Source organism: Corythoichthys intestinalis, chromosome 10 (genome assembly GCF_030265065.1).
Source record: "Corythoichthys intestinalis isolate RoL2023-P3 chromosome 10, ASM3026506v1, whole genome shotgun sequence".
Taxonomy (NCBI): domain Eukaryota; kingdom Metazoa; phylum Chordata; class Actinopteri; order Syngnathiformes; family Syngnathidae; genus Corythoichthys; species Corythoichthys intestinalis.
The window spans coordinates 22,806,513-22,821,950 of NC_080404.1; the positions used below are offsets into that span (position 1 = coordinate 22,806,513).

General features: G+C 39.8%; 1 protein-coding gene across 5 annotated transcripts in view; it reads right to left on the minus strand.

Moving 5' to 3' along the window:
- The window catches only part of shtn1 (shootin 1), a 48,511-nt gene that overhangs the window by 11,000 nt on the left and 22,073 nt on the right, over positions 1-15,438 (minus strand). For all 5 annotated transcript variants that reach the window (XM_057848026.1, XM_057848028.1, XM_057848025.1 and 2 more), the window contains 6 exons: positions 13,401-13,560; positions 10,603-10,700; positions 10,224-10,305; positions 10,007-10,101; positions 9,770-9,916; positions 659-812 (listed from right to left, as the gene is read on the minus strand). In XM_057848026.1, the coding sequence (XP_057704009.1) occupies positions 659-812; positions 9,770-9,916; positions 10,007-10,101; positions 10,224-10,305; positions 10,603-10,700; positions 13,401-13,560 (736 nt within the window). The remainder of the gene's footprint in view (positions 1-658; positions 813-9,769; positions 9,917-10,006; positions 10,102-10,223; positions 10,306-10,602; positions 10,701-13,400; positions 13,561-15,438) is intronic.

Sequence of the window (15,438 nt, forward strand, 5' to 3'; positions counted from 1 at the left end):
TATTGTCCGGATAGTTTTAATGTGGGAGTGATATAGTGTGATACATTGTGGTTGTTCATTATGTTTTATTTATTAACTCAGCGATGCCACAATTGGACCTTACCCAAACCAAAGCAGGACTCTCCTATGGTTAATGCAGGACTCTCACATATAACACAGTACACATCTCATGAACAACGAGATCTTGGTCTTTTTCATTTTAAGTGGGCCAAATCAATTATACTGTATTAAAAGTAAACTAATGAAAATTGCTGCTGTAATTTCATTCTTTTAATAAGCCATGTAACTTGCTATGATCCAAGGTTTTGAATAGTCGTGTTACTGGTGTGTGGCCTCTGTGTACACATCTAATGTTGCTCACTGTGGTCCGCAGTGTGCTCAGAGAGCTTGTGTGTCTGCTCAGACACATGAAAAATTAGAGGGAACATTGGGCAAGACAAGTGTATTTTTTTGTTTTACTTTATGCTTTTATGTGCTCTTTGCTTTACAGGAGTATTTACTTGTGTTTGGGATCCCCTTCACGGCTTGGCCTTTTCGCCAAAAACGAGGTTCTGGGTCATTCTTTAACTCTTGTGTTAGGTTTACTAAAGCCAACAAAATGTACTACTGTGTTGTTGACGTATAGAAGCTTGTTTTTACGTTGTAAATATGTTCTTACCTGTAAACCTCAGATCCTTGACCTCCGCTTGGGCCTTGGAGCACTTGTCACTGAAATCCCTCTTCTCCTCCTCCACAAGCTCAAGTTTACACCTCAAGGCTGTCAGCTCCTTTAGTGTCTCACAACTACTCAATTTGTCCTCCAGTTGCTTTATCTGAACGCAAAAGTACGCACACACAAACACACACACAAAACACCATTTGTAGGTGCTAAATTTTCCCTGTTGTATTGATTTTTAACAGCACAAACTATTTAGCAAGGATATAAGAGGAGGATTATGTAGAGTATTGGTTTGTTTAGTCATTTCAAACAAGAGTCACTTTAGTTTAATTCAATTGGGAGGGAAATGGCAAAAAATGAAATGTTTCAATGATATTTCTTGTGGCTGCAGTTCCCGCAGTGTTAATTGGTGGGAAGTAGTAATGGTTAGCTGCCAGCTGACATTCACTTGCCTGCACTCCAAGCCCTTTTCTTGTAACCCTTTCCAAGTTGCAATTGTTCATCAAATGAGGGGTTTGTTCACCTTCTGTATGGCACCAGCAGAGATCAGTGATCCCACTCTACTTTAATGGTTTTATGTCTGAGCCCATGGAGGTGGGAGCTGGTTTGTGGCCAAGCTCCCGTCATTTATAATGTTTTTAACGCTTTTCTTTATGTGGAAAATGCTTTGTTTTTCTAGTTATGTTTTCACTCATGCGTGTTTGTGTTAACTCTGTTATTTCAGCTGACAATTTGATGACATAAAACACTGGCTACGTTTCAGAGGCGATTGCTCTAAGACTGAAAGGGAAGCTAAGCTTCTCCCAATAGGTAAAAAAAAAAAAGTGATGAAATGTATTCTGTTGTGTGTACATGTCATTGACTAAATATGCGCTATAACGCGCCCAACCTTTGTTCAGAATTAGCTTCTTATCAATGGTTACGATGCACCTTGCTTTTCATTCATTAATGCGTCTTCACAGTTCTTTAAACAGTGTGGAGAGTTGTGCGTCTACTACAGCAAAAGGAGATAAGTCATTGGCTAAAGGCTGGGTTTATCCCGCCTATCGGACGCTGTGCGTTTCTGGGACTCTATGGGCAGTGAACGGGGCTTGGCTGGATGCACTGGTTCTCTGTATTATGATTGGATGATCCTATCTGAGGCTGAATCCATTTTTGATTGACAGCGAAATGAGCGAACCAGTGATCTTGTCATATTATCTGCGGGAGGCATTTTTCAATTTTCATTTCGTTGTTGAACTGGATTTTTCCGGAGACTTCCATAATCATCCTTACGACACTTCGCTTAAAAAAAATCGAGCTAATCTATGGTGTTTTTTTTTTTTTTATATAGTAGCTTCTTGTGTTTGGAGGCTTGACATCTGGCACTCTACTTTCTTTCCCTACCGAGCAGCGAGCCCCTCCACCATCACAAAGCACTCACAGGCGGACACACTTTGAGCTTCCCCTCATTGAAATACCCGCATCCGCCACTGAAAACTGGCTACATTTACATGGACACTTTTATTCTGATTAAAAGCCTGTTTGGGATAAAAATGCTCCATGTGTACACCCCATTCGGAATATTCTAACATGATTCAGAAAATTCTGATCGGAATTCTATTCCCAATAAGAGGGGTGGTTTGTCGATTGATAATCCGATCAGCGCGGATGAAAACACTTGATTTCAAAATTTCCAAACAAATCTTTACCAACGCATGTCTGTGACGTAGGTACAGGTAGTCGGTAGACTTACGCGACTTACCCGACTTCGGCGATTTCAACTTAACTACGCCTGCGTCTCGTCTCGTCTTTTTTTTTTTTTTTTTTTTTTTTTAATGTTGACTTTTGTTTTGTGATGCATGCTTTTATTTTGGAGCAGGAAGCGAAGAATGGGAAGCGAGTGCATGTACAGACGTGCCCGCCGACCCCACAAATGCTCAGACAGGGCAGCCGAGTAACAGAGGAAACAGCCTGCGCGCACATTTGTTGCTTGTGAAGTATCCACAGGTGATGGCTGTACATAACCCCTTTTGTACTGTTTATTTTGCATTTTCAATTGTGGTTGAATACTTGGGGCGAGTTTCGGTGATTGTTTTTGAATTACCGTATTTTTCGGACTATAAATTGTAGTTTTTTCATAGTTTAGCTGGGGGTGCAACTTATACTCTGGAGCGACTTATGCGTGAAATTAATAACACATTATTATATCATTTCACATGTTATTTTGGTGTTTTGGAGTGACACTGAAAGTTTGGTAAACTTGTTAGCATGTTCTTTATGTTATACTTATGTGAATAATTCTTAATAGCTATGTTACGTTAACATACCGGGCACTTTCGCATTTTGTTGATCATCATGTAACATTACCATACTTATTCAGAATGTTGTTCTCTTTTGTATTTTTATTTTAAATTGCCTTTCAAGACGACATATCTGTTCTATGTGTTGGATGTTATCAAGTAAATGTCCCACAAAAATGTGACTTATACTCTGGTGCGACTTACATGTTTTTTTTTTCCTCTTCATTGCGCATTTTTGGGCTGGTGCAACTTATAGTCAGAAAAATACGGTATGTGCGAACGCTAATTGATAAATGCTAATCGCTTGTTATTGCTGTATCAGTAGCTACTTGTAAACGCAAATTTGACTTGCTGTTATTGAAGATGAGACTGATTTACTTTCATTTTATTCTTGTTCCATTCTGCAAGTGTTGATGCACAGCTAAATAAAGTCAGCAAACCACGCGGACGTCTGACATTGTCATTTCGGAGCTTAGCTCACTGTCTCGCTAGGACTTTTAGAGGGTGTTTTGAGGTATTTAAAGGGTTAATTCCCACTTATGCGGAAATCCGAGTTATATTGCCTGTGCAGGAACGGAATTCGTTGGTAAAACCGGGGAGTACTTCTTTATGTGTGTAACCCGAGTGTCAATGCCGCCCCGCGTACCGCTCCCACCTCTGACCAGGCTGGGACGCGAACCCGCGCGACGCGACGAAGGACGTTAACCACTGCGCCAATAAAGCTCGACCCGATGGCGCGGCCGTTAGCGTCCTTACATGAAGGAATCGGTGGGGAGGTTTCCACGTGCTACAACGGATACACTGTGTGTCTACCCGTTACACTCTCCCCCCGAAACCTTTGCTGCCGATCCTGGACGAGCTCCCATTTGTAACCCGAGTGTCAATGCCGCCCCGCGTTCCGCTCCCACCTCTGACCAGGCTGGGACGCGAACCCGCGCGCCGCGACGATTCTACTTGGCAGGCAAGGACGGTAACCACTGCGCCAATAAGCTCAAGCCAGCGGCGCCGCCGTTAGTGTCCTTACATAAAGGAATCGGCGAGGAGGTTTCCACGTGCTACAACGGATACACTGTGTACCCGTTACATGTGTTTCTGTTATTCCCGGAAGCTAGTAGAAGCAGAGCTAGCGGGAAAAAACAACTTGGACAAGACTAAACTGGTCTGTGTCCGAGATGAACACATTGCTGGAGATATTACAAGGTTTTTAAATTGTTGAAAGACTTGATGGTGGGTAACAAGGAAAATACACAAAATAACGCTAACGTTTAATGTGGGAATGGACGGCACAATTTTCTGTTGACATGGAAGGCAGTATGGCGTGTTCTATTTCCAGTATGTTTGGTCATGCTGTCTTCACATGTTCTGGGAAGGATGAATTTTACCACAACCACAATTACTAGTGAGTCCTGACCTGTTTTTGTGCTTTTGTTGTTTTAGCAAAAAGAAATTAAAAAAAAGATAGCAGACATGGACTTCATTCAAGTTTGCGCGGGCAAAACTTTCTTATACCGATTAATTCATCCACTACAACAAGAAGCGAATGAATCAAAATGCTTTTGTTTGTAAGTAAACATTTTATCAAACACTTGGTTATAAAAAATAAACTGTAAACTATGTTTTAAAAAAAAAAAAAGTTTTTTTTTTTTTTTTGTCTCAGTACGTCACCGAAATGAACTGTTAATAGGTTACTGTACCTGTCACCTATTACTTGACCATATTAGGCCACAAAAATATAAGTGGAAAAAAATTGCATTCTGATTACAAAAATCTACCGAAATGACCCGTCCAAAGAGCATTAATGCCCTCTAGTGGAGAAAATACATTTTCTACCACGAAATTAAAATGATCCTATATCTGGTTTTCCATGGTCTATTGGTGCCAAATAAAATGTGGGAGCGAGGTTGGAATCTACGCTGCAACAATTAATCGATTAGCTCAAGTAATTCGATTAGAAAAAAGCTTTGAATCATATTTTGCTGCTTCAAGGATTCGTTTAATTAGAGTGGTGTTGTGATGGTTTGTTTTCAAAGTGTTTGCATTTAGTTTTATTGGTAGATACACTGCCCTCTAGTGGCAACAGTGAATATGACTTAACATGGCTGAATCCAGCTGCTCTCTGTTAAGCTACATTCACACCGGCCGCGTCATTTGCTTGTGGCGCGTCGGGTTTCCATTGAAAGTCAATGTAAACGCTCCACAAGGCGCGTCAAGCTGCCTTGCGTCACGCGTTACGCGTCGGGGCGTCGCGATGACGCCAAATCGACTGACGCGCGTCAAATTTAACGCGCCGCAAGGAGATGGTTTGGTTGAACTTTTCTGCGCCAGAGTTCGGCGTCGAGGGGGAAGCAGCCAATCGAATACGTTTTCTCATTCACGTGACTTTAGCTGCCCCGGAGCCGGAAACATCCCGCCACATCGGGTGAACACAAGTCCAAACATTTCCAACTACTCAGAAAATGGAAGGCACTTTGATAATTGCTGTTAGTGACCATAAAGTCCTTTACAACACGACATTGCCATCATAGAAAGACCGGAACAAGAAGGACGCTGCCTGGAGGGAAATAAGCGATGTGCTCAATGTTTCTGGTAAGTACTGAATGCCGCAGCTAACGCAAGCTAACGCAAAAAAAGGTAGCAAACGCTAAATTACGGGCTACAGTACTTAAAGCCAACAACTTACTACAACTCGGACAAAACGGGAAAACTGCTATGTTTATTTGTATACAATTATTTAGCGCAGCGCAGCAGCGGCTGTTTCGGCGCTGGTCTTTTTTTTTTTCTTTTTTCGGCACATCGCCGGCCGACGTGAAAATGCACGATATTAATGGCGTTCCTTGATAAATTTGTAGCATCGAGAAAGACCTCTACCAATTTCGGTTCGTTTGTATGTGCATAAAGTTTCGATTGCATGTGCATTTAAGGTTTCTGTGCGATATGGAAGAAATTAATAAGGAACAAAAAAACTCTTCATATCTGCTCATAGGAATGCCATGACCCCTATATGACACTGACAAATGCAGCATTGTTACTATGTTTTTTTTTTTTTTTTTTTTTTTTTTTTTTTTTTTTAACCTATATCTATTTAATTTTTTTTTTTTTTTTTTTAACATGAGCCAAGACGAACATCAGAGTTTGATGGGGGACTCCACTGCTTGCATAGAGCCTATCTGTCCTGCGACTACACCCTCAATGGACTGGCCTCCTGGAACACCTGCCTTGGGAAGCACGCTGACAGACTGCACACCAGCCATGGTTCACATCGCAGAAACGCCAGCCGTTCTGTGCTACTCCCCTTCCACAGATAGCTGAGGACCCCTCCTCTCACCCCGGCAGTCACACCACAAAGGTCGCGTGGTATGTATAAAGTTTATTAATCGACGTAACCGATGTTTGTGTTGGACTTTTTTTTTAATACAGGTAAAAAGCGAAAGGCGGGAGACTCCGTGGGAGACCAGAAGAATGAGATTATCCAAGCCATCAAATTCCACGGAAACGATGCACCAACCCATAAAACAAACCACTGTCTTCTGGCAATTCAAGAGCTTATCGACACACTTCCAAAGATGAAGCAGCAGGAGCCTCGATTAAAGTTGCATCAGCTTACGTTTGAGTTTGTGAAGGCACACGGGAGCTCTGAGTAGTTTTTTTCTTTTAATGTTTTTTGCTGTGTGAATTTTTTCTTCTACAACTATTGTACTGTGTGTATTTTGCAGTGGGGAATTATAGTTTAATTTGTACCGAATTGATCTCTTGCAGTCTGGTCTATTATGTATGGTGTATCAAAGGAGTCAAATTACAATCAGACTTAAATGATTTGCAGTGTAGTTGAAAAAAGGGCTTACATAGGTTTTTGCATTCTTCTATGTATATAGGTTTGTTTAAAAAAAAAACTTGTCAAAATTGTATTCATTCCTACTTCATATGTTACCTTGTTAGGTACTGTACAGCTACAATCATAGTTAGTTACAACTTGGGTTTTCATTTATTATGCCATAAATTCTATTTCCGTTTATATGAGCATTAAAACATCAGGCATCAACTAAAAAATAGTTATTTTCTTTTAATTTATTTACTGTGTGATTTTTTAAATTTTTTTATTCTACAACTATTGTACTGTGTATATTTAGCAGTGGGGAATTATATTTTAATTAGTACCGAATTGATCTCTTGCAGTCTGCTCTATTATGTATGGTGTATCAAAGGAGTCAAATTACAATCAGACTAATATGATTTGCAGTGGAGTTGAAAAAATGGCTTACATAGGTTTTTGCATTTCTCTATGTACATAGTCTTGTTAAAATTCTTTTCAAAATTGTATTCATTCCTACTTCATTTGTTTCATAGTTAATTACAACTTGGGTTTTCATTTATTATACCATGAATTCTATTTCCATTTATATGCGCATTAAAACATCAGGCATCAACTAAAAAATGAATAAAGGAGTAGTATGAAATGTGAACTTAGAAAATCCAACCCCCCTGCACCAACAAATTAGCTGACAACTGTCATAAGTACATAAATACTTGATTACAAATATTATTTATCCACACAAACATGTTTATGTAACTAACCTCTTCGTTTTCAAACAGGTGGTTAAAAGCAAGGAACGTAATGAATTGTATAGTTTGTAATGATTGTGTGTTAAAAATAGGATAGGCCTTAGCAAGAATTGAAATACTTGGTGATAGATTGGCTTGGACATAGCTAATGTAGGGGTTCCAGCAGATCTTGTCATCGATTAATACAAGAAATTTACAAACACTTTAACGTCACATCATTAACTTGTATGTTGAAATCAATATCATACAACTGCCAAACACCATGTTTTGTCTTTTCCAGGCTCTAATTACTGCACACACAGAACAAAAGTTGGCAGTACAAGTGAATTTTAATTTTTAAAAATTATAAAAATGAAAATTTAATAAAAATTTTCATTACAGAAAATGCAGGCATGGCAAATGTCCATGCGGGGTATTTATTAACACTTTGTAAACAATTTACAGTCTTGCTACTGTAATGCAACTTCATTTGTGAAATATACGGTGAATGCTTCCCGAAATGCAATGGCCTCTCGTGTTGCGTTGTTGGCAGAAAGTCTGCTAACATCAGGGAGAGGATGGCTATCAACATTAGCTTTGGCATTTGGTGTTTCAGCTGTTCCTGGTGAAGATTTCCTAATGATCATCGACATCTTCTCTATGCCATTTTCAACGATGTGTCTATGGTTTCACCGGATACAAAACAAGGGCTGAACCGGAAGTAGTTCAGTCTCGCGGTCTGACTTCTCGAGCTCGGTGTGAATGCTTTTGGCGACGGCAACGCGCACGTCACGCGTTGTCACGCGTTATTTCGCGGCCGGTGTGAATGCAGCTTTAAGACTGTTAAGGTAAGTTTTTGTTTGAGTTACGATAATTTTTTTATGCATTTGTAATTGAGTTTATTAGTTTAGATATATTAAGCAGTTTTTTGTGGGAATATGTGTTTGAAGAATTTGTTACAAGTGTTGTAAAAAAAAAAAAAAAAAAAAAAGGTTAGCATTTTATAGCATTTAACCTAGAGGACTTTTGTGATGCAGGTTTGACAATTTTTGTTGTTGTATTTACATCAACAACATAAAAATTTTATAATGTTTGAGGCTTAACTCAGTTATTTTAATTTATTTGTAAATCCATTTATTGCTCCTGTGCAATCTTAGCAAGCCTTTGTTTTACATCTCCTAAAATTTATTCTGCAATGTATTAAATGTTCCTAATCCGCTTACTTGAATATTCGAACTAATTCATTCATTCATTCATTCATTTTCCATGCCGCTTTTCCTCACGAGGGTCGCGGAGGTGCTGGAGCCTATCCCAGCTAACTCGGGGCAGTAGGCAGGGGACACCCTGAACTGGTTGCCAGCCAATTGCAGGGCACAAGGAGACATACAACCATTCACGTGCACACTCATACCTACGGACAATTTAGAGTGTTCAATCAGCCTACCATGCATGTTTTTTGGGATGTGGGAGGAAACCGGAGTTCCCGGAGGAAACCCACGCAGGCACGGGGAGAACATGCAAACTCCACACAGGAAGGCCGAAGCCCGGGATTGAACCCTTGATCTTAGAACTGTGAGGCAGACGTGCTAACCACTCAGCCACCTTATTCGAACTAATTGATAGATTAATCGATTACTTAAATAATCAATAGCTGCAGCCCTACTCTCAAGTAATGTCGACAGCAGCGCTCTATGAATTGTTTATTTTTGACAGTATTTTAAAGAAGCCGTGTGATTAAACGTGATCATAGAACTTCCAACTGCAAGCTTTTGTATGGTCATGGGACTGTATTGTTATGTCTGATTGGTGTAATAAAGTCATGTGATTATTATTGCGCTGTCTCATTGGCGAAACTAGCATTTCAGACAAAAATTAAGTAAAATCTAATATGTAGAATAAAGAGGCAAAGTCTAATGACTCTGGTGTAGCCCAACGCAGCAGAATCAGACTAGCATTTCTTCTTCACCAATCCACTGAAAAGTAAAAAGTATTATGTTGTAAACTACTCTTAGAAGTACATTTTTCTCAAACACTTCTCCAAGATTTAACGGAGTAAATGTAATGTGTTACTACCCACCTCTGAAATTGAATGATATAAAACATTGTCACTTACAGTAAATACACCTTTCTATCTCTGAGAACATTCACTCCTTTAACATGTGACTGTGGTATTTTAATATAAGTGCCTTAAAGAAACTGACACTTTTTTTGCTATGAATCCGTGTGAATATTCTGTCTTTCCTACTTTTTCTTGACAACATTCCAAGTCTACATATAGTGTAAGTTCTACCTGGCTCTGGTGCTCCTGCCTCATGGTTTCCAAATCCTTGGTCAGTAATGTAACCTGGCTGAGCGCCTCCTGTAATGCGTGGCTTGGGGAGGAGGTCTGCATCAGGATATGGCTCTGTCTCTTCAGCATCTTTTGCTCAACGACCATCTAAAACCAGAAGAAAATGACACAGTGACAAAGCGCACATGAATGAGAGGAATAGTTGACAATGATAACAGACATTTAAATACAACTCACTGCTCTGGCAAAGTTCTCTGCTCCCTCTCTCAGATCCCGCTCCAGGTTCAAAGTATCTTGCAAGACTTTGTATTCCTCAACAGCAAATTGAGACACTGGACAGAAATTCCCACAGTGCAATAATCAACTAATCACACTATATTGTGGACTATACTCATATTCACCATACCACTTTTGGGAAATGTATTCAATGTAATACATACACTCCCGCGCTAACCTCTGTTATATTTTTTCAGTAGCTTCTTTTGCTGTACTGTCTCAGCCGTTAAATTGGTGTTCTCGTGTTTTTCCTTCAGCAGCTGTGGGTAAAGAAAAAACAGATAAGAGGTGGGATAAACTAAAGTTGCCTTAAAGTTGATTAAAGTAATTGTCTGTCTGTGGTTCTATCAACCCTGTACATAAAAAAACAGCTACCGGTATGTATTTTTTAAACACAACAACGCCACGACAACATACAGTAGACACAGAACATTCTGTAGTTGGTTAAACATTAGCCACTCACTATTAGAGCAAATGAAAGAGAGCAGGCTCTCCACTAAAATGTGAAAAGGTGAATTTGCAACTATCCACCCACAAATGTGTGTAATAGCACTTACTTCTTGCCGTGTTTCCTCTAGTTGTTCTGTCAGCCTTGCAAGATCATGACCTACTTGATCTTTCTCCCTCTGTGTCAACTGCAATTTACTTTGCAGGTCTGAGAAAGAGAAACAATACTTCTAAATGTATTTGAGGCACTGGTAGTGTCATCCATTTTTAAGATAAGATAATTAAAAAAAAAAAAAAAAAAGCAGCAACTGGACAATTACAAAATGGACATATTATATTACAGTATATCATCATAGACCTAGTATCATATTAGAGTTACATACTAAGAGAAAAGGTAGTTGAATGCAAAAGAACAGTTGTGTCCAGTGACGGAACAAATGTGAATAGGGGCCAGGTGCGTTAAGTATAAACGAGCCCTCTGAGGTGAACCTCCGGCGGGTGGGGGGGTCCTAGTGGATAATTTTTCGCAGGCCCTTCCACACATTGACATGCCCCTTAAGACGATCGTCCAATGTGTGGTGGGGCAGAGGTGGTGCTGGTGGAAAATTTTCTGCAGGCCCTTCAAGACAACCAGCTAAGCGGCGGTGGATTTGAGGTATTTAAATACTTAAACACTATATTACTGCTCCCACATCTTACCTTTCTGTTTGACCCTCAACTTGGCCAACCACGCCCCCTTTACGCCAGCAAACCAAGCCTGCAGCCTGAGTGGGGTGTATATGTTATTTAAACACTATATTACAGCTCCGCGCATCATCTTACCTTTCTGTTTGACCCTTCCCTCGTCCAACCACACCCCCTTCACCCTCACAAACTGGGTCCCCTAGGGCCCGCGCCCAGGTGCCACTATAAGACGCCCCCAAGGTCCACACCTGGTTGTTTCTGTTTTTGTTGTGCATATGTGTAACGGGAGTAAATATACTTGTTAAATTATGCCGGAAGTGACGCGTCATGACTCACGGAAGGGGACGTGTGCAAACTAGCACGGGAAAGGCATAGTTGGTAGTTGCGAGGAGGACACTGTGATGGTGAGTCGCTCATTTGCAATGGTCCGGCATAAATGACGATAATAAGTCATATTTTGTTTGTATTGCACATCTTCCCAAGCGGTTTCTCTGTATAGCTTCCCATTGTTGGAGTGAGATAGTTAGTGCTCAGTTTAATCTTGTTTGTGAATAGTTTTGGATGAAAGCCTACTAATAATGCGCCATTCTCGCAGTCGGCGTGATGTCACAATGACGTCATCTCGCATAGCAACATGTCGCCATTTTGAGAGGGGGGCACGCACAGGTAAACATCCGTAGACAAACGTCTGAAATTCATATATTTCAGCTGTGTTCCGCGTTTTTTTTTTCCATAAAAACGTCTTAAACATGACTTATTACTATCACGAGTAACTGCTGACAGACACGAGGAGGCGATAAAACTTAAAATTAGCGTGTATTGGCCTGCAAATCTGCCCATACAAAGTCACGGCTGATAGCTGGATAAACAATCCAAAGGAACTGCCAGCAGTGGAGTACGGAAACATCTACAGCTACCTCATAAAGTCACCCAGTAAGTTGACCTTTTTCAATTACGTGGAATATGTCCTGTGTGGAACTAAGAAAACTGGTAGTATAGATGGAGTGATTTTTTTCTGCCGTAACCGGTAATTCGCCTCCAAGCGTTATTTAGCCGTGAACACGTCACGGCAAAATAACCAATTCCCACCAGGCCAATAATATACCGATTGATCGATCAGAGCAGTTCACGGCAAAAGAAAAATAACGCTTTGCGAGTTGTTGGTTCTGGTATTAATAACCACTGCCTAGTCTATTGAATCCTTGCACTAATTGGGGCAAAAAAATCGATTAAAGTTTACTCACCAGTAATAAAATGTCAGCTGCAAACATAAATGTGCCTGGTCCACGGAACCGTCTACTTTTACTGTTCCTCAATTTACTGCTTTCAGTCAATTGCTTGTCATTTTCTTCTCACGAGGAAGAATGAAGAACTTCAAATGCGGCTCCAAACTCTTCCTTGTGTTACAACCCGCATTACGGCAACTTTTAGTCATTCCGACGGAAAAAAAGACCGCAAATAAGAAAAAAGTTCAACGCGTTTATACTACAATGCACGACAGAGCAACTGCTTGTGACTCGTGTTTTGCCCCCATTTCAATATGGCGACGCTTTGTTGTGGCTGGTGACGCCATTAATGGCCGGATGTCCGACTGCGAGAATTGTTCATGTGTTGTGCAGTACAGTAAAGACGTGCTTGTCAACGCGACCACCATCTCACTCCTTGCACACTGTGTTGCAGGTAAAATGCCCTTCTGCATATTATTGTGCTATTTTGTATGCATTTTGTTTGGTATTTCTGTACTATTTTTGTGTTTGTTGAATGTGAGCCCACAGCTCAGTCTCTCACTGCGGCTCTCTATAATGCAGATGCGTCACACACGAGATGCATTTAGGGACACTTTGTAAATATGTAAATAATTTGTTATTGTGTGTTAAAACGCTGCAAATGTGAATTTTATATGCTGTTAGGCCGATTGTTCAAATATCACTATAGGATCACGATTGTTTTTGTTAATTTGTAGTTTATTTGTTAGTACAGTTGCGAGGAGGACACTGTGATGTACAGTAAAGACGTGCTTGTCAACGTGACCATCATCTCAATTCTTGCACACTGTGTTGCAGGATGTTGTAATAAATGCCGATAATAGCAGTCCACCTGTGTCTGTGATGTTCGTAACGCCAGTGATGGAGAGCTGCAAACCGTCACATTGATATTGTGACCTGTCACATATGTTTAAGACTGAACTCCCATTATACTGTAGGCCTACACAAAAGTTGCGCACCTGAGATTTTGGTCTGGCACGTGGTTGACAAGCAGTTGGCAGCCATTAGCTCGTCACCTTCATCTTCATCCTCAATGTTTATCTCACTAATGGTTTCCGGGCTGAGGTAGGACAGCAACATCATGCTTTTCCGTTTCAGGGAGCGGTTCTGATGGTTCAACTAAAGGGATGAAGCATAGAAGGTAAATGGTCGAATGTCAAAATATTGTTTCACAATGCCAGATTCAATTGTCAAGTGTTAAATTTAATTAAACCCCCATCATATCATGTAATATGCTTAATGAACAACTAAAAAAAACAAGCATTTGCATCCAACAAAGAAACGAATCGCATCATTTCACTGAGTATGTGTGTGAATATCTGTTATGCGAGTGGAATTTAGCGATCATTTTGTAAAAATATTAATGAGATGTTAAACAGGTGCATATCAAGAAATGTTTGTAATATAGTAAAAATCTGCATTCACACTTACTGCCAACAAAAATGTGAGATTATTCAGGTGTTCAAAAGACCTTGATGAATTAGTTTATTTTCTAAGGACAGAACTTGATTCAGCGATGCGTGGCGATATTTTACTGTAAAATAGATGATGATCTTTTCAAGCACCACAATGTGTCATAAAAGACAATATAAATAGAATAATCTTGTCCCAAATACTTGTAATAGATTAATAAATGAATGGAGAGTGAAATAAAGTGTTCATGAATTTATGTTTTGTAAAATCTTACACAAAGTTAAAATTCTTAACCGCTGATCGCATTTAATACACAAAACTCATGATACAAGTACAAGTACAACACTGAAAAATAAGGAGAATGTCACTTATAACAATATTCACATTTACCGAAGGTTAAAGATGCTATGAAATACTGAACCAAGTGACTTTAAAATGATAGCTGTATATATACAGGGTGTTCCAAAATGTTTGACCTCATTTCGTAGGCCAATAATTTTTAAAATTTGGACGGACCTCAAATTTTCTCAGCTTGTGTAGAAGCGTTTCAAGTTTTTGTGTGTAGTGTTTGGCAGTTCTATCTTTTCAGGTTAAGAAATGCCGTTCACTTCAAAAGAAAAGTCATTTTGCGTGTTTGAGTATGCTCGGATTCAGTCACTCTCTGGGGTTATTTGAAAGGACTAGTCTTCGTACCTCCTCTTCCAGCTAACACTGAAGAACTGAAACAGAGAATTACAACTGCACTGGAAACTGTTACCGAAGACTTGCTACAGCGAGTTTGGCACGAGCTCGAATACCGACTCGACGTGTGCAGAGTCACAGGCCGCGCTCATGTTGAACATTTATGAAAATCTGTCATAGAACCAACAAGCATTTGTACTTTTCTTTGTAAATTTAACCAATAAAACTTATGACCTTCAACATAAAGTGTATTTAGTTTTATTAAGATCCATCAAGTACTTTCCGAGATATGGCAATTTAGAATGGGGTCAACTATTTTGGAACACCCTGTATATTTCCTTTTATTCACATGGCTATATACAGTATCTGTTCATTTCACATCGTCACACATAGGGATGGGAATTGATACGATTTTTAGGATTCCGATTCCATTATCGATATTGCTTCACGATTTGATTCTTTATCGATTCTCTTATCGATTCCAATTTGGGTGAAAAAAAGAACAAACGTTTTGATTGGCATCGAGTTTGTTGAATCAGAAGTCACAACCTTACAAACTCACAACGAGGTCAAAAAAGGCCCAAAGCCTCAATGTTAACTGTGGCAACAAGTGGCAAATGCACAAGAATGTGTAACATTTTACGGAAACATTTTTCTAATAGAAATTTTTAAAAAATTGGTATATATTGGCATATAGGTCGTTGTTCTGCCTTTGGCAATATGTGTTAAAGCAGGGGTCCCAAAACTTTTTCCTGTGAGGGCCACATAACTTTTCCCTTCTCTGATGAGGGGCCGGGGTCAGTTTGTGACAGAAAAAGTGTGACGGTTGCAGGAGTGCCTAAATGTAATAAAAATATTGTTTTTCAGAAAGCCACAATCAGATAACCCTTTCTGGATTCTTCA